The sequence below is a fragment of the Episyrphus balteatus genome, chromosome 2 (assembly GCF_945859705.1).
Source record: "Episyrphus balteatus chromosome 2, idEpiBalt1.1, whole genome shotgun sequence".
In the NCBI taxonomy this organism is placed as follows: Eukaryota; Metazoa; Arthropoda; class Insecta; order Diptera; family Syrphidae; genus Episyrphus; species Episyrphus balteatus.
In genome coordinates, this window is record NC_079135.1 from 89,289,393 (window position 1) to 89,312,760 (window position 23,368).

The window sequence follows — 23,368 nt, forward strand, 5'->3', positions numbered from 1 at the left end:
TGAAAGAAAAAATGTTACGCATACGCCACAGTGTCCCACTTTGATAATAATGTATATAAAGGCCTGTTTCTTTGACGATTTAAACATAAATTTAATTCACAAATAGCAAAGATTACACATAAATTTCAAAAAATTCAAGCATTATGGCATACTTGTAGGTATAACAATTTTGTTTTTTTTTTTAATCGTTGGAGGCCTTTTTTTTTTTTAAATATATACCTACCTCTTATACAAATTTTCTAAAAATTTTCAAAATAAATTTGGTAGGTATGTTAATTAAAATAAAAAAAATAATTGGCATATTAAAATAAAGTTTCGAAATCATTCATCGATCCGTTTTCAAAAAATTGATTTTTCAAACAAATTTTTTTTTTAATCCATAGGGCCTCGTTCAAGATAGAAATATGCCGCATTGCTGAAGAATGAGAAATGTTGCTTTGTACTAATAATAGCAATTTGGAAACAAAGACTGAGGTTGTGCAAACTTTTTAGGCAGTCTATAAGATTTGTGATGGGTGAAAGCTTGGATGTATGCTAATTTTTTGTAAAATTTAAAAATGTTTTACTTTCAAAGTGGAAAAAATAAAAAAAATCCCGGCGGGTCTAATTTCGTTGTTGAAATAGAAATAGGGCCGTTATCTTTGTAAGGGCCTAATTTTTATTACAAATGAAAATAAAATCCAATGCGGTCTTAGATCGTAGGACCATATTTCACGTCACCATCAAAACTACCAGTTTTAAAGCTCGATCTTCAACTTCAGAAACCACAAGGTTTTGGTTCAAATACGCACAGTCCATAAAAATATTCGCTTAAGTATGTATGTAGGTATTTTTTGAAGAAAAATTGACAATTTTAAACTATAACCATAAAGTTGCATTAAAGACAAGAATCATTTAAAAGGATTCATTCAAATATTGAAGGAAAATAAAAATTGGACTTACCTATTATTATACCAATTTTATCCGCTGTATTTTTCAAAGAATACCTTCTTACACGAAATAATAAAATAGATTTTTTTATTCTTTGTTGATATAAATGAAACTACACACTTTTTTGAGTATGTATAGCATTTTTTTTTTAATTTTCTCATCGTGTTGGTACAAAATTTCATATATTTCCCACACTATTTTGATTTATTAAATCTTTCTTAAAAACGCACAAAAGTGAAGGCCTGTGCAGCATTATTTCATAGACTATAATAAATAGTTTAAAAATAAAAAAAAAAACCGTAGGCATATGTACTATAATAAATATAATAAACATACAATAATTATAAAGATGTGTGTATATAGGATGAAGAGCCGAGAGCGCAGCATCATATCCAAGTGTATTACGAAAGGAATCAGTTTTCGGAGCACACCGATTGAAGATACGACACGTCTGCCATACTAAAAGTTCATGACACAATTACCGTCGGATCACTTGTACCAGTTCCAACTTGCGAATCTCAATATTTCACCCAACTCTTTGGTTATATTCTCAAGATACAAATAGGTAGATACTTTTTTTTTTATTATTATTATTTTCATCTTTTTTTTTTTTGTGTTGTTTTCGTTTTCTGTTGTTGTCGGTCGCCCCTTTTCTCTTTTTGCTTCATTGACATCGGAAAATAATTTTTCTTTAATGAAGGCAGAGAGGCGTCAGCGAACCCAATTTTCCATATTTTCTATACACAAAAGCCTATGAATTTATAACACACAGCAAGCGTGTATCTATATGCCCTTACTACTAACGGCATAGTGTCGTTGAGGGCTTAGTATGGAGGAAAGGCGTAGGAGGTGGAGGGTTGTTAGGGTTTTGGTTTATTATAGTTGGCTTTCTATAGTGAGAGGGTGCCATAGTGATGCTTCATTTATCTGTTCCTTAATTAGATAGACACACTAAATACAATTATTATTAAAAGTTTCAGTTTTTTTTTTTTTTGTTTCTTTTTGTTTTTTGTTGTTGTCATTTTACAATTTTAATTGTTACAATTTAAACTTTGTTATAGAAGAGAGCAACAACGGGAGCAGAGCATTGTTAGTTTTTGTGATTCATAATCATAATACTGTGGGGCATATTGCCTAAGGAAAAGTCCATAGTGTAAATTATGCAAACTCAATTGAATGGAAAATTAATTAGTGCGAACAATAAAATGTGTGTTCTATTAGAGAGGCACTCACGCAATACAATAGATTTAGAAAATATATACATATAATATACACAAGGCAGCTTGTCATTGCACACAACGACCACTCACCCTTATTCAAAACAACACAATACAAATTCTATTAGGGTTGAACGTGTGAATAAATATAAAGAAGTGAGCTTTATTCATTTAGTGAAAGTAGGCAAAGCATTATTATGTATAGGTGTTGTCCTGCAGGCCAGGATGTTTTTTTTTTTTTTTAATAAATACTCCCGCATTTATAACAAAATGTTTTTATATTTAAGAGAATAAAATGTCATTTAGTTGCAGTATTTAGGTTTTTGACTTGGTTTAGATTGTAGATAAAGATAAAAATTGTTTTGTTTTTTTTTTTTTAGCTCAATTTATTTTCAAAACAAAACAATTGCATTTGTTGCTCATGTGGGGTCGTAGGGGGATTAAAAGAAAATTTGAATCTAATTTTAAAGTATTTAATAATTATCAAAAATTCAATTTAAAAAAAAAACCCCGAGTCAAAATGGCCCATTGAAATATTTAAGACAAGTGCGTTTTTTCCAATGAAATGAAAAAATTGGTTTTGTAAAATAAATTTGTTTTGGCAAAGGAAGTTAAAAAATTAAGTCCTTCTTCTACAGGGTATTCCAGTAACCGATAAAAAAACTGCTTCTAATAAACTTCTATAGAATCAGAGCATAATGTACTGTACATTAATTTGATCACATTTCCAATGCCTACAGGTGGAACGAAGTTCTGAAAGCTCGTTTTATATTGTTTTGTAGTATTTTGCCTGGAATGGATACCGCTATATAAATTTTCGAAGTGATTCAATTTTATCGAAAATGACTTGAAAAATCAATTTTTAAATTTTTTTTAAATAAATATTTCCAAAACGGGTGGTCTGTGCGTTCATCTGTAAACAGTTCCTTAGCCTAAACAGGTGGACGGATTTTCTTCAAAGTTGATAGTGATGAATTTTATAGAGTTTTTGAAAGTTTTTTTTTTCTAGTTTTTTGTTTTCATAGTTTTGAATTAAACTCGATAAAGGTTTTAACAAATGTTAAAAGAGATTCTAATAAAACTGCATTTTTTGTTTTTTTTTTTTTTTTTTTTTTTTCAAAAAGTAAAAAAAATTGAGTTTTTATAAAATAAATAAAATAAATTAATTCTATTTATAAGAAATGTTAAAATAACAAAACGCATTATCTTAATCTCCAAATTAAGTATGAAATTTAATGTAACAAATAAATTAAGTTTTTTATTGTATGAATCGTGCAAAAAAATATATTTTTTTTAAAATACAATTTCAAACATTTTTCGAAAAATAAAAATACGTATGCTTTTTTAGAAATTATTATTCAACACATAACAACAAAATTTGAAAAAGATTTATCGACCAGTTTTCAAAATAATTTTGAAGAATAAAAAAAAATTACACTGCGTTTTAAGTTCTTATTTGCCAAAGTCTTTAAGAAAATAATATTTTTCAAAGAAAAAATTCAGTTTTTATAAAAAAATCCAATGAAATAATTGAAGTAATTTTTTTTTTTCAAAATTGTGATATATATTTCATTTTCCTCGTCGGAATTCAACTGATAATATAAATGGCCAAATTTTTTGTTTTTAATAAATTCATATTTTACTACGAAAAAGTTTGAAAAAAAAGCCATTAAATTTTTTAATAACGTTTTTTTTGAAGGTTTTGAATGAACAACAACAACTTGTGTGTGTTACCACCAAGTTCATAGGCTGGAGTTATAGCTATTTCACGGGGACCAACCCGATCATCACACTCCTTTCAGTGGTGCTAAGTCGCTTATGTTCAATTAATTTTGAAAATTGCCCGAGCGCGGCTTGAACTCACGACCTAGCGGTTGGGAGGCCGACGCACTACGCATCGCGCCACCGCTGCCACTTGAGAATTCATAACCTTAAACAGGTTTTCCAATTATCAAGTTTTTTTTCCAAAATTTTGAGTTGAGGACTATTCTTTCAAAAACTCTTGATTAAATTAAGTGCATTTAAATTTTACAGATAGAAATGAGATTTTGGCTTTTTAAAACGTATATTTCAATATTGTAGGTGTTGCCGTTGTGTTTAAAATATTTTTTTTTGTGTTTGAAGACAGTTTGTGAGAAAAATACATTTATTGCTTAAACGATGGAAGATTGTCCCTGACTCTTATATATTTGTTTTCCTTAAATTACGTAGTATTATTAATTGTATGAAATTCAAGCAATAGTTATTAAAAAAAATTTAATTTTAATTCAAAAAAACAATACGGCAACATCGGCAATTTTTTACCTATATAGAGGTTAAAGTATTTTTAATTACCGACCTTTTAAAAAAAAAAGATCATCAAAATCAGAGCTAATAATTTGCTTTTGTTACTCCACTAATAACAACAAAAATTGAAAATAAATTATCAACCTCTTTTCAAAAATATTTTGAAAAACAGTAAAAAAGAATTTACACTGAGAGCTTTGAATTTTGTTAACATTTTAATATTTTTAATTCAGATTATCTTATATTTTCGTCTAAATTTTTTAAGTCATTTAGGAGAACGTAAAAAATCAAGAAAAAAGTTTACAATCACAACTACGTTCAAAACAAATTCCATCACAAGTTTACATCATTATCAAAAATGCATAAAATAAAAAAAAATACCCGAATCTTTAATATTATATTTCCCCGTACCCTAAATCCGAGATTAAGCGAAGTAGATTTAGAATTAATCTCGAGCTTTGATAATGATTCTTATTAAAATTTTTTAACAACGATGGAGCAACATTTATTATTTTGAATCAAAGTGTACAAAAAAGCATTTCATCAAATCCGCTAAATTTTACGAAATAACAAATTGTAACAAAGCTTAACTTTTGATGTCAATTATTAAACTTATTATTAAACTATTAAATTTTCTATAAGTACCTGTAGTCTTCAATTAGATCATTCATCATTTTTAAAAGTGTACAAATAGAGTAAATCAAATAAATTTGCATTATCACTTTTACAAATTAGTTATTACATCACAGCAATCCTTTCTTTGTAAGATTATTATTACATTACAAATTAAACTTCAATTTTCCAACTACTTGAAAATTATATCGTTTTGTTGAATACCTTTTCTCATAATCTCTCATCTATAGTTATATCATTATCTATACCCATCACTTCCCTAACTCTAATACCATCAATTTTATAAGTGCTCCTGCCATTGACGGGCACTTTGATTGCATTAACAAAACTTAATTTCAACTCTATCATCCTATTTTGTAATCATTATTGCGTGAAGGCAGAAGCTCTTCTGAATAATAAAATACCTACGTACATAATAATATAGATAATGTGCAGAATTTTCATAGTGTTATTGTGATTAGTGCTAATGTTTATTGAATTATTTTAAAATCGATTAGCAAAATGCGTAGATAGTTTAGAATTTAGATGATGCATTGTTTGAAAAGTTTAAATATAATTATATAACTTATTTCAACACACTTGACAAGTAAGAAGGTAAATGCGGTAAAAGCAATTAGTAATTTAGCAAATGGCGGAATATTATGATTTTCTAATTTATTTGTTTATTAAATCTTTAAAGAAATAAATTTGTAATTATACATGCAAATAAATAAATTCATTCTTTTTAATTTAACATTTGTTGACAAAAGATTTAAAAAATTTCGTTTTAATTTTTAAATTCCTTTTACAGAAAAAAAAGTTACTCATACACCACAGTGACCATTTTTTTTGTTTTAATTAATACAAATTGATTCTCTTACTCTGATGAAACTAGTTTAGATTGAAAGGGACGAACTTTATTTTTATATTATAATATCCCAAATGAACCTTTTAAGCGTTAGTAACTGAATGTGTTAATTCTTTAAATTGTTGAACTTATTTTATTACCAACAATTTATTTGGTTTTTTTTTTCAAAAATTATTTTGATAAAATACATTTTTTACCTCTAATAAAATTATTTTAAAATAAATATTTTATCATTCTAATTGCAGGGTTATAAAAAAAAAACGCAACAGTGCTGCTGCAACACCGCTAACCATGGATTGGACTCGGTGGCAGTTCACATTCATTTGGAGCACATTTACAACAGGGAGTTTAATGTGGCTGCCAATTTGAGAAGCAGGACCGTTTGATATAACAACATACATTATAACATCAATCAATATCGTAAATATAAATTTAAATACAATTCAATTTTAAATAATAATTCTGAATGAACATATGCGTATTTCAGTTTAAAAAAAAAATAGTATTCACGTGAATATGAATTGAGAATTTGAACTTAAAATGAGTGAATTATAAAAAAAAAAATTAAATATTATTCGAAAATCATTTCAATAAAATTCAGCATTCATATATTTATACGCATATGTACTCATAAAACAGTGCTATGTTTAAACTTCAACATAATTAATTGTTTGGTATTTAGATTACATTGTATTGTTGACTAATGTCATACCTATATCTAACATATTACATTTTACATATATACGTAAATGTTTGGCCTCATTTCAATAATTATATTTCTCTAAGAGTAAACGATCAATCAATTTATTGTAATCAATTTATTATAAAACTTCAATTTATTTAATTTAGGATTCGGAAGAATTTTTCATTTAAAGAATTCAACTGAAATTGAAAATCTCTGTTTAGTAGATTTCTTTGACTTCAGGATCAAATTTAAGTGACTTTGTCTCCAATCTATTTGATGCCGAATCCATTAGGTAATAAGAGAAGTTTTTTTTTTTTTTTGTATCTTAACATCCATAAAAATAAACATTAACTACTCACAAAAAAGTAGTTTGTAGAGGTTAGTTCGTTCTGAAAAGTATCATTCAGAAAACATTACATTAATATGTATGCATGGAGATAATATCCTTTTCGAATACTATAATTCGGTTTTCATGAATTTATACGCGTATTCATATGAAGATTCTAGTTCTAAGGTAGTTGAATTTTATAAAAATTAATTAATTTATTGATATGATTCTGTGCAGTGAAAATTTAGTTCAACTTGGACAAAACAAAACATTCTACTTTATTCTAAATGCCAATTTTCCGAGTTTGGAAAATCGGATTTTAAGGTTTACGTTGCTAAAAAAATAAACTGGGGGCTGAAGTTTTTTTTTTTTAATTTCAAACAGAATATATATTGTTTTCTTTTTTTTTTTAAGTCAAAACTCTGTTATCTGTTTTAGTTTTCAAGTTATTAAGGTTTCTTCACAAAATGAATTTCTCGCAAACGCCATGAAAATCAAATTTTTTTATTCTCATTCACGTATACGACAAAGTTGGCGCACGATAGATAAAAAAGAACAAAAACGGCCATCGAATATAAAAATAAAAAGTAGCTAAAAAAGCCTTAACTGTGACTATGTAAGTAATAACACAATTTAAAGATTTACTCTAGCTTTTCTATTTGATAAATGCTTCATAATTTTCTTGGTCTGATAGAGGTATAAATATAAAGACGCTTTTAAAGTCACTTATATTAAGTAGTTGCAAGGCTAGTCTATTTAGATTTTCTAATTACTGATGCGCTTTTGAATTCTCTACTTTACATTTGAGAAATTTAATTTTACTAAATGGAATAAAAGAGATTATTAATTTACCTGCTTTAGCAGATAATGCCATCAATTCAATTAATTTTAATTTTACGTTTTTAAAATTCTGTCTAGGTAACTCATTTCAAATTGCAAAATTTGTTGTTTTTCGGCTTCCTTGCAAATAACGTGTTATAGAGTCATTTAATAAATATTTAATTTTCTTTTCATGTGTCAGATGATTTTTGCGTAGTTTCAATTTTTTTTTTTATCTTTAGTTTTTCAATATCTCTTTTTTAACCCATATCTCCCATAAGGTTTTAGATATATTCCAATCTTTTCGAAAACGGCTGTCACGATTTCGATTAAATTTGGTCTAAGGATTATAAAAGAACTGCGTTTTTAGTTTTTTTTTCATTAAATTCGGATAGCGGAAATATGGCGTTGCCGGTTTTTGTGAAAATTGACATATTAAGTATTAAATCTCGTACTTTTCAATTTTTTTTTTTCAAAATTTACAGACAGATATTTTTTATAATTTTTAAAAATAAAATTTAAAAATATTTTCAAAAAAAAAAAGGTAATAAAAGAAAATATTTGCTATTTTTTTTTACTCCTGATAACTTAAATAAAAAAGCTTTAAAAAAACTTATCTAAGGTAAAGGTACTCTGAACTATAAGAGCAAGTACGTGCGGCTCAGTCGTACATTATATTAATAACACTTTCACTCTCATCTATTGAAATTTTTTAATTTTTCTTAAATAAAGACTAGAATCTGAATATATCAATCTTGACTATAAAATTAATAGAACTCAAGATATAAGCTGTTTTGGAGACTTTTCTGTTAAATTTGTTGTTGTTTTTTGTTTTTATTAAAAACTCTCCAAGAACAGAGCCGATATGGTTGGTTGAAGAAGCTTACATCTTGTATTATAGATGTCGCATCGCCGATATTAAGAAATTTAATTGGAAAACTGATGTTAAATAACTACCCCCGAAAAAACATAAAGCCGTGATTAAAATCTGTTAGACTATAGAATTCGTTATATGAACGCATAAGGCTATAAAACTGCATACTTACATTTTGGTTATACCTCCACTCCCAAAATTTGCTGTTAGCTCTCTCAACAACAAGGTTTTAAGTACACCCAAGTGTGTTTTGAGAAAAACGCTTCTGAATATTCAAACACCTTTATACGGTCACTGTGTATGAAAAGTTTAACTTTTTGTTTATAATTCGATGAGTTTATAGGAAATCTTTAAGATTTAAGCTTTAAACCCTATTAAAAACACATTTGTAACCCTTTTATTTGACTTTAAAAAACCATATATAGGACTTCGTTGCTCAACGATGCGACAGTTAAATTTAGAACAATAAGGTTTTATGTACAATTTTTATTCTTGTGACCTTAGTTATTCGATATTGAAGAATTGAACTCTGTAGAACAGGTTGTCTTCGAAACGGAAAGAGATAGAGCAAAATAGATAGCGGGAATCGAAAGAGCACCACGATTTTACCTAGATTTGATATATAACTCATTTTTTCCAAAATTGTCGGTTAGAACCTTGTTGTTCTAAGGTCGCGATGTGTCGCACTTAATTTTATTTAAAAAAAAAAACAAAACATGCTTTACTCCTCAATACTCAATATAAATCAGAATGAAAAGTGGATTTCTAAAAATTTTCAAAGAATTTCAATTTCATCAAAATGATAAGATTGTTAAACGAAGGATTAAGAAAACAGCTTGGTACCGATTCCAGTTTAAGTGCCTGAAGAAGAATAGTCTATACCTAGGTATATTTCATCTTTCTTTGTTTTTTAAATCCCTCGAGTTTTTTTGTCGAAAATCTCTCTTTCTGACATAATATCTATTCAAAAACACTAGAATATTTTTCAAACATATTTTAAAACAACAACAAAAAATAATAATCTCTTCTAAATCATTGCACTGTCTCTCTCAAGTCAAAACTCAATTTACATATTGCATGGTTTGAAAAACACAAACAAAAAATAAAAATAACATTTTTTACTGTTTAAATATTAATCAGTATCATTATTGTATGTTGGTTCAAAACTCTCTCTCTCTCTACCTAGTACATACACTCTATTCTCTGTACCGCCACATATCAAAAACATATAACTTCTTTTGTCCTTGTCATGTGTGTGTAGTTTATTACTACTACCACACAGCATCAACAACAAAAATAATCTTTTAGTGTATATTTCATTATGTTTCTTGTTTGTTTTTGCAACATAAATAATTCATAGTGCGTATAAATTCGTTTTGGTCGAATCATACTGCCACATAGTACCTATACCTACTCTAAAGCTACACACGTGAAACATAATGTCGTTTTTACACTTTTTAGTGTCAGCCTAATAATTTATGAACTTTGATCATAAACAAACCAAAAAAAAGAAAAACAAAAGGAACAAAAACTGAACACATGGATAAAAGGAAGTTTTTTGTGGTGAGGCTACGAAGGATTTTAAAATTATGTCAAACTTTATGTTTTGAGAATGATGCACACATACCGACGTAAAATACTCAAAACATACAAAATAAAAACAAAAAATCTATATAAAACATCAAGATGAATATAATGTTTTTATAAATGGTTTGTCCTTTTGTGCTGGTGGAAATCATAAATCAAAATCAATGTTTAAGGATACACCAACTAGTCGTGGTAGTTTGAGATCTCTCAGAAGTGCCCCATTGCTTAGCACTGTTATAGAGAGTACCTTATCGTTGACACGCATCCATCCGATAACAGCTTTGGAATTGCCTGGTGTGGAATTCAATGTTGAAACGGGTCCTATCCAACGAACCCCAACAATTCGAACAATTTCTGGATCCGTACAAGGACCATCACTCGCTGGAGCTGTAGGTCGTGCATCTTTACGAGTTCGACCGGACACCAAGCGTAGTTTTCAACAAAAAAGGTATGTATTGTAGTTACGAAAAAAAAATTACGAGTTTTGTAGATTCTTTTGATAGTTTTGTTATTTAAGGTGCATCGAACAACTTCAGTTTCTAATAACTTTTTTAGGAAGTTCAATTACATAATCTGAGTTGAATATTGAATTTTTTCAGCTATGTTGCAGAAATTATTTGAAATCCTTTGAATTATTACCTATAAAATCTTATGATGTATTTTTTTTTCGAAAACTTTTTGAAATCGCTCTAGGTGAGATCAAATTTTTTAAAGTTGTGTGAATCAGAGTTTAAAAAAACATAAATGGCTGCTAATCTTCTTTGTCATTATTCTTCTGTTGCAATTACTTATAACCGATAGCTTGTTGAAGCCTTGTCCCAAGACCTTGGTCAGCCGGAACCTATGGCCGCCGCCGTTCCTATCTGCCCTTTAAAGTGCAAATTTCTTTGCTAATATTCGACAAAATTCACCATATTTGAAAAGCAGCATTTAGAAACTATAAGGACAACTTTCAAGATTTAATAATCAAAAATCAAAGCTGTTCGGCTTCGTTCCGAAGTAGTTCTATTTTTGAAGTGAAAACTTCTTTAGTATCGTAGTGATTTGAAACAAGATGAAACGAAAACGCGACACGACTTCAACTTGTTATAACTTTTTTGTTTTGATAGATAGATGAATGAAATTTGTACTGTAGATAGGTAATTAAATAGATTATAATTGTACAAATTTTCAATTAATTTCATATTCAAAATTCGGAGATAACGGTAAAAAGATGTTCTTTTCCAACACACGTTATATCTTTTGATCTAGTGCACATACAAATTTGATTTAACTTTAATACGCATGCTGATAACATAACCTTTTATTTGATATATCACACATAACGGTACGTGCTCTACAAGTGACACAATCTTAAATTGAAAAAATTGAAACATACCTCAAAACACCTGTGGAGATCTGTTGGCGATGACCAGCTACCAGTGTAGGAAGTACCGTAATCTCAGTCTGGAAATTCGACATGGTTGACTTTAAAAAATTCTAACTTCTCTTGTAGACATCTTTGAAATAAGATTTATGCATCATTATACAAGGTGAAACAATAAGCTTTCACATGGTATAAAATTTTGTATAGGTTGTCAAACAAAAAAATTGAATTAATAGCATGAGAACATAAAAATAATTGTTTTTTTGCTTTTTTTGATGAAATTTCATCGAGTTTAAAAAATTCTAGCTCTTTTTGTAGATGTCTCATAGACCTAATCGATATATATATTTTGAGCTTGGACAATAAGCTTTCAGATGGTATAAAATTTATATAGGTTGTCATATAAAAAACATGGATTTGAAGGTGATAGAATAAAATTAGGTATATAGGTTTTATAGGTTGTTAGGGAAAAAATGCATTTAATAGCGTGAGAAGACAAAAATACGTGTATTTTTAGCTTTTTTTGATGGAAATTGATCGAGTTCAAAAAATTCTAGCTCTTTTTGTAGATGTCTCATAGACCTGATCGATATATATATTTTGAGCTTAGACAATAAGCTTTCAGATGATATAAAATTTATATAGGTTGTCATATAAAAAACATGGATTTGAAGGTGATAGAATAAAATTAGGTATATTTTTTCTATTTTTTTTTTTTTTTGCAAGAAAAATGATTTTTTAAGGTTTCACTTCTACCACGTGTGAATTGCACACATGATTTTTTTTTTTTTGTTTTTAAGAGGTAAACAATATTTTTTTCAATATAATGAGAAAGAAAACAATAAACAACAGATGGCTATTTTCGGGTATTTTTTAATAGAAGGAATTTTATTTTTATTTTATTTTGGGCAAATTTGGAATTTTTCTTTCAAGTTTGTTTCAAATCTCTTGACATTGATTTTTGTTTTGTTTTGGGAAATAATAAAAAATTTCTTTTTTACCCCCATCTTTCATAACTCTCTGATTCTGAACCGGGGTTGAAAAAAACATTAGAAATAAAAATAATATTTTTGGCAAATAACAAAAATTGCACTGACAAAAATTTGGATTAAAATAAAAATTATTTCAATTAAAAATATTTTGCATACAAAAATGTTATTGTCACTGAAAAATATTTACAATGAAAATAAAATTTGTATTGCAAATATTTTGAATTAAAAAAAATTTTGTTTTGTACATTAAATATTTTTTTTTAATATTCGTCAAATTTCTGACAATATGAAGCACTTTTTAACTCTTATTCCAAAAAAAAAAAAAAAAAATCAAAACCAAGATTTTGAGTAACAAAACATAAAATCCAAGGTTTACCTAGTTTTTCGTCTTATTTGACTATACTTAATTGGTTTCTTGCATTTTTCTCAACATTTGTTAGATAATAGAACAAGTTATCAAAAAAATAAATTGTATAGGCACCTATCTTAATTTATTTACGATTTTTACATTTTTAATTCTTTTGATATTTCATACGATTTTTTCACAAATTCAATGAAATTTAACCTCTTTAAACTGTTTTAATCTAAATAATTGCGTTGCAAACTTTTCAAAAAACTTTTTTGTTTGAAAAATAGGCTATTTTTTCAAATTAAATTCGTCAAAAATCCAAAAATTAATATTTTTCTAAAGAACATTTTAAATATAAAGAAAACATAACAAAGTAAATTTTGTTGAAATCCAAAAGTTCTTGTAAGAGAAAACAAAAAATCATATTTTCGCATTTTTCTCAATATTTTTGAGGTTATAGAAAAATAATGGTTTTGGTAAAAGTTATAGATCTTTTTATTATCTACAACTTTTGCTTTTAACTTTTTTCGATAGGAGGTCTAGTTTTAATAGAAATTGTAAAAAAACACGATTTTTGACACCCACCCAACATTTTCGCCCACCCACCCCCTTTCCACCAATTTGTTTGTGGGCAATTTATTTTACCCCTTTCATATACCATTTATCATACATTTTTACCCACTACCATTATGCTCTGAAAACCGGATTGGCACTGATCTAGTTTGTCTTCAATAGGTTAAGTGAGTGTTACCAAAATGTAGGAGAATCCACACATTATATTTTTGGTGGCTTATAGTTTTCTAGAAAGGAAGTAGCTAAATAGTAGTAAATTTAAATGAAGGATAACACTGGTCTACAAAATTAAATTTTTTTTTTTGTGTGGACACTAAAATATACTTTTCTATAGGTTTTTGATGTGCTGAACTCGAATCTAAAGTCAGAAATATCCTATCAGCTCCGGTTTTGGAAATATCACCGATAGAAAATGCTTAAAAAAACGTTTTTTCCCCCTTTTGATGTTATGCCTTATTTTGAAGAGATTTTTTTTAAATATAAATCATGACGGTTAGGAACTATTTTTCTTCTTTCAAGACCTGTTAAAATCTTTGCAATATCTTTTTACTGCCCGTGAAGTAAGTGTGTTTTTATCAACAAGGAGATGAAACGTGATATCTGTTTGATACATTACAAAACTGACGATATCTCGAATAATAAAAGATATCGAAAAGATTTAAAAAGATCTTGAAAGAGGGAAAATACATAGTTCTTATAGAAACCGTTATAATTAAAAAAAAAATGTCTTCACATAAAAGCATAACCTCAAAAGTAATTTGTATACATCTTCTAACGGTAACATTTCAGAAACGGGAATTTAACTCCGCAATTCTTCAAATAAATTTTATTAAAGTGCATGAATTTTTGTGGTTTTGCATTTTATAAAAGCGCCAAAGTGAAACAAAAGACAACGTATAATTAAATACTCTCAAAGACCTAAACTTATTTGATTTAGTTCCAGACAGAGGGAGAAAATCCATCATATGAAAGAATTCTAAAAAAAAGGAAAAAACTTTACTATTGAATGTTGGTGTTCGTTCAACATGGAAAGATGGTACACTATTAAGATAGTTGTTTGAAAAGGAGAAAAAAATATTTTATTTAAAATATGAAACAAAGCTTTTTAGTGATTTTATGCACGAAAGACTTGTGGCGTTATTCTAAACGAAGAACTTTTATAACAGAGCCGTAAGGAAATTTATATTCTTGCAAGGCGGGAAAATAGAGAAATATTTGTTTTAGTTGTGGAGTTACGCTTGTACCTTAAATAAAAAATAATTCCATTTAGATACATTTTTAAAAGTTGCAAATAATAATTCCTGTTAAAGCTGATTAGAAGTTTTAAACGTTATTTTCCCAAGTCAAAAGATACTCCGTTATAAGTCGAATTTAAAATTTTAAAAAATAAAAAAATAATTAACAAAAAAGTACAAGTTGGTGCATTACCAGTTAACAATTTGGTAATACTACTCATTCAATAAATTCCTAAAAACTTACTGTAAATTATCAATTAATATTCATCAATACTGTGTGTTTGAATAATGCAATTTATTTTCACTCGTCTAGTTATCAAATTAATTTCAAAGCAAACAACTTAAAGAAAACCATCTACCAATTATGCATGTTGACTATGTACATCATATGAACAAAAAAAATTCAATTAGAATCCCTTACACTTGGCATCTGTGTCGTCATAGTCATCGACTTATTTAATCGATCCTCTCTCTTTTCTCTCTACATATCCAAATCCAATAGACACATTCAAAGAGATACAAGAACTAAATCTAGGACTTTAGGTGCGGCACTTATCCTCAACCGTTAGTATTATAAATCTACTACCAACTACTCCTGTTGGCACATTGTTCGCTAATAAATGCATGCGGTGATGATATGCCTTATGCAAGAAGAATGTATGTCAATGTGCAAAATGGAAAAGCGAACTTAATCCTTGGAAGCATCATCATCATCGTCATCATGACAATTGACAATGTCCCAACATACAATCTCTTCAAATTGCATATAGTTAGATAGATGTGTCTTTTATGTATTAAGTCAGTACTTGAATTTAATAGGTAGATATATGTGTTTTAATTCCTTTTGTTTCCTTCGATTCGAAGCGATTGATTGCAAATCTTGTCTGTTGTTTGTTTGATATGGCTTCTGGGCGAAATGAAAACATATGATTTGGTAAAGGAGTAGGTATTATACTTTTGCTTAGTAAGACTCTTCATTCTTGAATTTTCTTTTTTACTTTAAATCGGTTAGCGAAAAGAGGGTTTGGTCCAATATTCTTTCTGAATCCAAAAAATTTAATCCAACTTCTGATACTTTGTTATTGATAATTTCAAACTGTTTTTTTTTTTTTTTTCTTAAGTAAAATTAACCTTTTCTACTGTTAATTCTAAACTTATTTGCTGTTTTTTTCAACTATCAATGCCCGAGTAAAAATGGAACTCCACCGCACCACCGCTGCAACACGTCCTCACCATTTTAAACATTTCTAAACCGCCGCACCACCACTGCACCACGTCCGCACCATTTCATTTTGAATGAAAAATTCGATGCACCACCACTGCACCATGTTCAAAAATTCTATTCTATACTATTCTCGTCGAGTGGTTAAATTATGTATCAAAGTGTAACGAATTTTTCATACAAAATGAAATGGTGCGGACGTGGTGCAGTCGTGGTGCGGCGTTAGTGCAACAAATTTTTCATTCAAAATGAAATGGGGCGGACGTGGTACAGTGGTGTTGCGGCGGTTTAGAAATGTTTAAAATGGTGCGGACGTGGTGTAGCGGTGGTGCGGCGGTCAAGATTTTTTTTTTTATTTTTTTCTTTAAAAATTCAATTTCTATATGTAATCCGGTGATCAACAAAATTCTAGACCAAAAAATCAAAATGAATGCTGAATCTTTGATTATTTTTCTTACAATGGCTCAAAAGTCTGTTCACAATAAAATAGTTCACAATAACGTTTTAAAGCTAAACTTGTCAAAGAAATAAATGTAAGAAAAATGTGAATGCTGCTCCTATAGATATATATATATATATAAAGGTAAATATTAGATACATTATATACAAGTATCAAAGCTAAATACACGTTAATCCTTTATATTATAAATCGTATAGGCTCACGCACTCCACCGTTATATGTGCATATCTTTGTACTCGTATAATTGATTATTTATACAATTCGTTTGAATTGTACAGTAGCGAGCAAAAAAAATGCAAACAATAAAAACATTTGCATTTTTTTGCTCGTCTAAAATCGCATGTTTAGGTAAACTTTTGACCAAATAATGGTTTTGGAGTAGAATATTAAACAAATTGAATCTGTTTAATGAAAATAAAACAGTTTCAATATGCCAAATTTGGTAACTTAGTTCGTGTTCAAAACTCTTTAAACTTTTTTCGTTTGCATTTTTTTTGCTCGCTACTGTATATCTATATATTTGATTACTGTATCATGCAGAAAATGAATAAATCGATAGAGCTATATATATACAATATACAAATGCAATTAAATGAATTGGATGGTTGGCAAGGATGTGTTTGCATCATCCAACATTTATTTTATATTGGATTTGGTGAGGTAACCTCTTTTGTTTATCTTCACTGCATAAAGGTATTTGCAAATTGTAAGTTTTTGAAATAAATTAAATTTTCAGTTTGTATTCTAAAACGATATTAGAATGAAAGAGACAGTAGAAGAAATAAAGCTTATATTTATGTTATTTTGTGTTTGAAAGCAATTACAAAAATTACTAAATTGAATTTTCAAAAGGATATGAATTTTAATCTAGATATGTAAAATATCTTTTTTTTTTTAATGAAAAACTTAAATATTGTTCAAATTCTTGATAATTTTTTGAGAAAGTTTGAATATGATTTGGAATGCGTTATGCGTTCATAGTTTCTTTTAATTAAATTTTAATTAATTCTTGTTGTCCCTTTTTCATTAATTAAAACAAAACATTAATTTCTTAAGAAATTATTAATAGAAACAATTTTTAAAAAAATTCGATCGAAAAATCGATCCTTTTTGATTTTCAAAAAATTAAAAAAAAAGAAGAAAACATAATAAATTAAAAAAAATATCCTATGAAAATATACAGGGTGATTCAGGAATAATGTGCCAAAAAGCTGGAGCATGTTAGGTCGAGAAAAGAAAAAAAATTGTAAGGGAGGGTGGTCTATTTGGCCCTGTCTAGCCGGAAGGGGCAATTCTCTAAAAAATTGACTAAATTTGTAAACAAATTATTAAAAATTAACGGTTACACCTACAATAACCTCCTATACCTTTTTGTAAAGCCAAATACCTCGTCTTTTATCTTGTCTTTGAATAAAGCTGATATATGACAGAGTTTTTCAAAAATTCATTTTCCAAATTAAAATTTAAAAAAAAAAATGTTTAACTAATTTTTTTCAAAATTTTTTGCACATAATTAAGTACTGTTTTAGTTTTTTAAGTATAATGCTCTTATTTGTTTTTAAACAAAAACAGAAAACCGTATCCAAAAATACTTTTTTCAAGAAACCGCATAATTTTTTTACTTGCGATATAGGTACTATAGGGCAAGTTTAGGATTCGTAAAAAAAAACGAACTCGAGATAACAATTTTACATGACATTACGATGATGGAGAACGCCAAAAAAGTGGATCCGGCAATTCTGTCTGTCAGTCCGTCTGTAAGTACCTCGAGCTGCAGCCTAAACTAATGGAGCGATTTTCTTCAAACTTGGTAGTTAGCAGTTTTTATTGATTCCCTAGAGGAGAAATTGAAATTTTTTTTTTACGACCAAAACTAACGGTACCTGCCATATAACGGAAATAGAAAAGTAAATTTTTTTCGAAAACGGCTCTAACGATTTTGATTAAAATTTTTGTGTATAGTATAACACATAAGATAAAACTTTTGAAATAAAAAAAATATTTTTGTACCGTTATTAACGGTACCTGTCATAGAACGGTTTTTTTGATTTATGAATATCTCGTACAAGACTAACCCGATTTTAACTAAAATTTTTATACAAAAGCGTTTAAGTAAAGGTAATATAAAAATTTTAGAAAATTTCCAAAAAACACATTTTTGGATTTTTAAAAAATATTTGAAAATTTTTTTTTGAAAAATCAATTTTTTGAAAACGGGTTTGTGAAAATGTTTTAAATTTCGCTTTTATGTGTAAATTAATTATTTCTTCATAATGGCATACCAACTTTTTTTTTTGAAAAATGTTAGAAAATTTGTATATATAAAAAATAATTTTTTTTAAAAACGGCTCTAACGATTTTGGAAAATTTTTTTCTGAAAATTCCTTTCTATACAAGACATAAACTGGCATACTTGTTTTTTTTTGTAAAAGATTATTTAAAACGGTGTTTAATTAATTATAAAAACAGATTTTATTTTATTATAATTTTCCCAAATATTCTTGAATAAAAAGCTGTAACATTAAAGTTACTTTAAGCATAAGAGCAAGTACGTGCGACCCCAGTCGTGCAATTTATTTATAATGTTTAAAAATTTGAATAATAAAAAAAAATTGTTTGAAATCTAAAATTTCCTTGTCGTACAAGAAATCAAATCGTCATATCAGAGTGCAAATTTACTAACTACTACCTTACCTACCAACTAACTCCTCACAAAATTAATTTTAAAACCTTATTATTAATTGCTTTTGCCTACATTTCGATAAAAAAAATTTAAGTAGCTAAATGTGAGAAAAAAAAAAATTAAAATTCGCCCTCCTAGGAAAAAACAACATCTTTAATGAATTTCATTGTGCGACTATGCACATTTCTATGTTGCTTAAGCCAATTAAATTTAAAAAAAAATTGATTTATGAGAGGTAGGTAATCATTAAAAATAATTTTGGAAAAAAAAAATGTTTTACATCAAGAGATAAACAATAGGTATTAAAAATGGATATTAAATAGGCACTCTAACCTAAAAAAAAAAAAAAAAAACAGTTTTAACCAGAAGCAAGGCGTTTATGTCCGTCTTAATATTTAAGTTTAAAGTTTGTTTTGAAAACTTCGTGGTTCCATTACTTTTTTTACCAATATTTTCTAAAGATTACACTGCCCAACACACAAAAAATTTCCTGACCGTTGTTTATCAATTCTTACTAAATTTAGAGTGCTGATTCCAAAAATAACATTAGTTTTTTTCTAGCAGCTCTAGTTTTTCAATAATTCATACATAAAAAAATTCATACAATTTTCTTTTTTTTTTGTTAATTTTTTTTTACTTACAAACATTTTTTTTTTGTATTTTAATACAAATTTTTCAAACAAAACATTAGAAAATCAAAAAAAAAAATAATATGAAATTACCCCAAAAATATGAAAAATTCAAATATCTAAAAAATAGAGCTCATCCAGACAAACAATTTTGGATCTATAAAACTTTAAAGATGCAATTGTTGCTTCTGTAAAGCATTATAGAAGCAAAATTGTTAGTAGGGGTAGAACTGGTTGCTGATTTTTAGGCTTAGTGAACCCAAATGCATAATGCATTATGCATTAGGTTCGATAAGAAAATTTCTGGAAAATGTTAACAAACAGTTAAAATAAGCATAACTTTAAAATAAGTACGAAATAACCCCCAAAATGTGGAAAACTAAAATATTTCAAAAAATAGAGCTCCTAGAAAAAAAAATGAATGTGATTTTTAGGTTTATTGACCCCAATCACATTGAGTTTAATATAATTTTTTTTTTTAAGAAAAACTTAACCCTCTGTTGGCACACGGGTACGAATTTGGCAGGACAAAAATAAAAAAATTACGATTTTTCAAAAAAGTGTTCACAAAAAAGTCTCTTTATAAGGGTGAAAATATTTTTTTTTCAGAATTGTGAACACAATATTCGAATTCCTCGGATTATTCTACATCAATTTTATACTTGATTCTCTATAAAATATTGTGACCGAAAAAAGTTCTAGCGACATGAAAAAGTATAAACCAAATTCGCACCCGTGTGGTGTGCCTACAGAGGGTTAAAAATTAGTATGAATATTTCCCCAAATATGAAAATTAAATATTCCAAAAACTAGAGCTGCTAGAAAGAAATCAATATTATTTTTGAGCTTACTGAACCAAAATTTATAAAATTTGATATAAATCATTCTGGAAAATTTTAAAAAGTTGAAAATTGTTGGCCAGTGTTATCTCTGTGATTTATATTTCAATGCACATAAATTACAATTTAAAAAAAAAAACTTAGATCATCTGGTAATGGCAAAATTCATTATTTTTGAAAAATATTTAACGCCTCATTTTTGTGGAATTATAATTTGAATTCTGAATACAAAGATCTTATCTTGATTTGTAAAAAAAAAATCGGTTGTGAAATTGAGAAATACCAACCCGTCAACAACGTTCTTTCTCACCGCTAAGAAAATCTTACCTAGGGCCATGGTTTCGAGCTCAAATTATTAAAAAAAATTATAATTAAATTTGCTCAGTAGTCAGGACTTTTAAAAGAGTTAGACCTATGAATTTTAGTTTTATTAAAATGGACTATCTTAACCAGTCAGTTCCTTACTGGACAACATTTTTAATCCATTAAAGGATATTCCCCAAACAACAAGCAAACCACTCCAAACTGATTTGTATTCGTATTCAATTGCATTCATCTTTGCTAAGTTCCGTTAATATCAATGAGATACGCAAAGCATCTATGTACTTTACAATTCACTAGATACCTGAAGAAAATAATTCTTGGATTAAATTTAAAAAGATATTCAATAGTCAAAGGAAATCAATACTTAGGACAAGATATTCAATAAAATCATTCACCAACCAAACACTTTATAACCCACCTCACTTTTAGTTCAAATATTTGTCACCTTATTTCAAGACTTTCCCAGTGACACTTTATAGTGATTTAAATAACGGTTAGTGATTCGTTTGCAGTTTCACATCTCTAAATGCTGGAAAGTTGTTTTGCAATTGAAAAAGTAATTCACTGCAACTGTGTAAACGGAAATGTTTACACAAATTATTCTGGCCCTGTGAGTTGATACATATTTATATATACAGGGTGTCCCACAGTCACCGCCCCAAATGAAAACCATGGATTCCTGAGGTCATTTTAAGTCGAAAAACTTAAGAGGTAATTTTCTCGTTTTCGTCCCGTTTTCGAGTTACCACGGTTTTTATGATTTTTGCTCTCTTGTCCTTTAACTGGCCTTATCTTTGCCAAACTACGTTTGATTTGAAAGATTTTTTTTACAACCAATCAAGAATTTACTACAGTTTAAGTTTGTCTCAAAACTTTTTTTCTGCGGACAACCGTTTCTCCACAATTTTGCATCAAACACAATTTTTTCGTTTTTTAAGTCGTTTTTTACACTTTCATATCATTTAAGTCAAAAAAACACGTTAATGAGTATTACTTTTTTGTGCTTTTTATTAAAGCCCAGTTTATTTTCATAAAAAAAACAAGTTTTATTTCATAAAAAAGGCTACTGAAAGTAATTAAAAAAAAAAATAAACAAACTGAGTGAATTAAAAAAAAAATAATTTTGAAATAAAAAACTAATTTAAATGAATTAAAAACTTTTTCTGAGCTATTGTGGTTAAGAAAAGAACAAATAGATAAAGCTCAGAAAAAGTTTTTAATTCATTTAAATTAGTTTTTTATTTCAAAATTATTTTTTTTTTTAATTCACTCAGTTTGTTTATTTTTTTTAAATTATTTTCAGTAGCCTTTTTTATGAAATAAAACTTATTTTCTTTATGAAAATAAACTGGGCTTTAATAAAAAGCACAAAAAATTAATACTCATTAACGTGTTTTTTTGACTAAAATGATATGAAAGTGTAAAAAACAACTTAAAAAACGAAGAAAATTGTGTTTGATGCAAAATTGTGGCGAAACGGTTGTCCGCAGAGAAAAAAATTTTGAGACAAACTTAAACTGTAGTAAATTCTTGATTGGTTGTAAAAAAAATCTTTCAAATCAAACGTGGTTTGGCAAAGATAAGGCAAGTTAAAGGACAAGAGAGCAAAAATCATAAAAACCGTGGTAACTCGAAAACGGGACGAAAACGAGAAAATTACCTCTTAAGTTTTTCGACTTAAAATGACCTCAGGAATCCATGGTTTTCATTTGGGGCGGTGACTGTGGGACACCCTGTATATATAAAGCAGAAAACCTACCCACCTTCCTAACTTGCCTTATACAAAATCTCTAACGCGCGCGGTTTTCACTAGATCTTTTGAGGGCTTTGAAAATGGCGGGTGGAAACAAGAAAGAGGTTGGGTAGGCAAGGTAGAGGGAAGTTTGCTTTTTATTTCTAAGCTGCAACATATACAGAAGAGAGATGAAAAACAGGAAGGTGGTTCTTAACTCAACAGAGGGGTTATTACTTTTCGAGAGGTACTCTCTGTGCACCAGCTAAAGTGAAATGAATGGTCATTCAAAAAATGTTGAAGTTAGTGCGAGAAAAGTAGTAAATTAGGTTGAAAGACCATTGAGAAAATGGGTAAACATCCTTTGCTAACGCTTTTGGCCAGACAACCGAACGACTGCGGTTGCAAAGTAGTTTCTCTATATAAAGTTGAATGTTGTTAAATACAAAATGGATCTAATTATAAAGTTTTTTTTTTCGTTTTTTTGTGTTTGTTTTTTACTTTTAAATGTTAGGTAATAGAGGAAATGTTAGTTAGTTGGTATAATGGTAAGATTATACATTGTTTTTATTTATACGATGTGAGAATTTGAAAGAATGTTTTGAACTAGAACACTTTTATTTTATCGAACTTGAGATTGATACTAACAGCCAAGTGAATTGAAGGCTATTGAAAGGAGAATTTCGCTTCAAAAATTTGTTTGGATTTCAAGTTCTAAAAGCTTTTATATAACCGTTACACGATGATTGCGTTCCTTA

At 28.0% G+C, this 23,368-nt stretch overlaps 1 protein-coding gene across 4 annotated transcripts in view; it reads left to right on the forward strand.

Annotated features, from left to right (window-relative positions):
- Positions 1–23,368, forward strand: part of LOC129912156 (innexin shaking-B) — a 321,007-nt gene that overhangs the window by 118,572 nt on the left and 179,067 nt on the right. For 3 of the 4 annotated variants that reach the window (XM_055990287.1, XM_055990288.1, XM_055990286.1), the window contains one exon: positions 6,159–6,333. Coding sequence is in view for 1 of the 4 variants with exons in the window: in XM_055990285.1 (XP_055846260.1) it covers positions 10,371–10,654 (284 nt within the window). In the remaining 3 variants the exon portion in view is untranslated. Of the gene's footprint in view, positions 1–6,158; positions 6,334–9,872; positions 10,655–23,368 lie in introns of those variants that run through there. The other variant, XM_055990285.1, reaches the window with a different exon arrangement.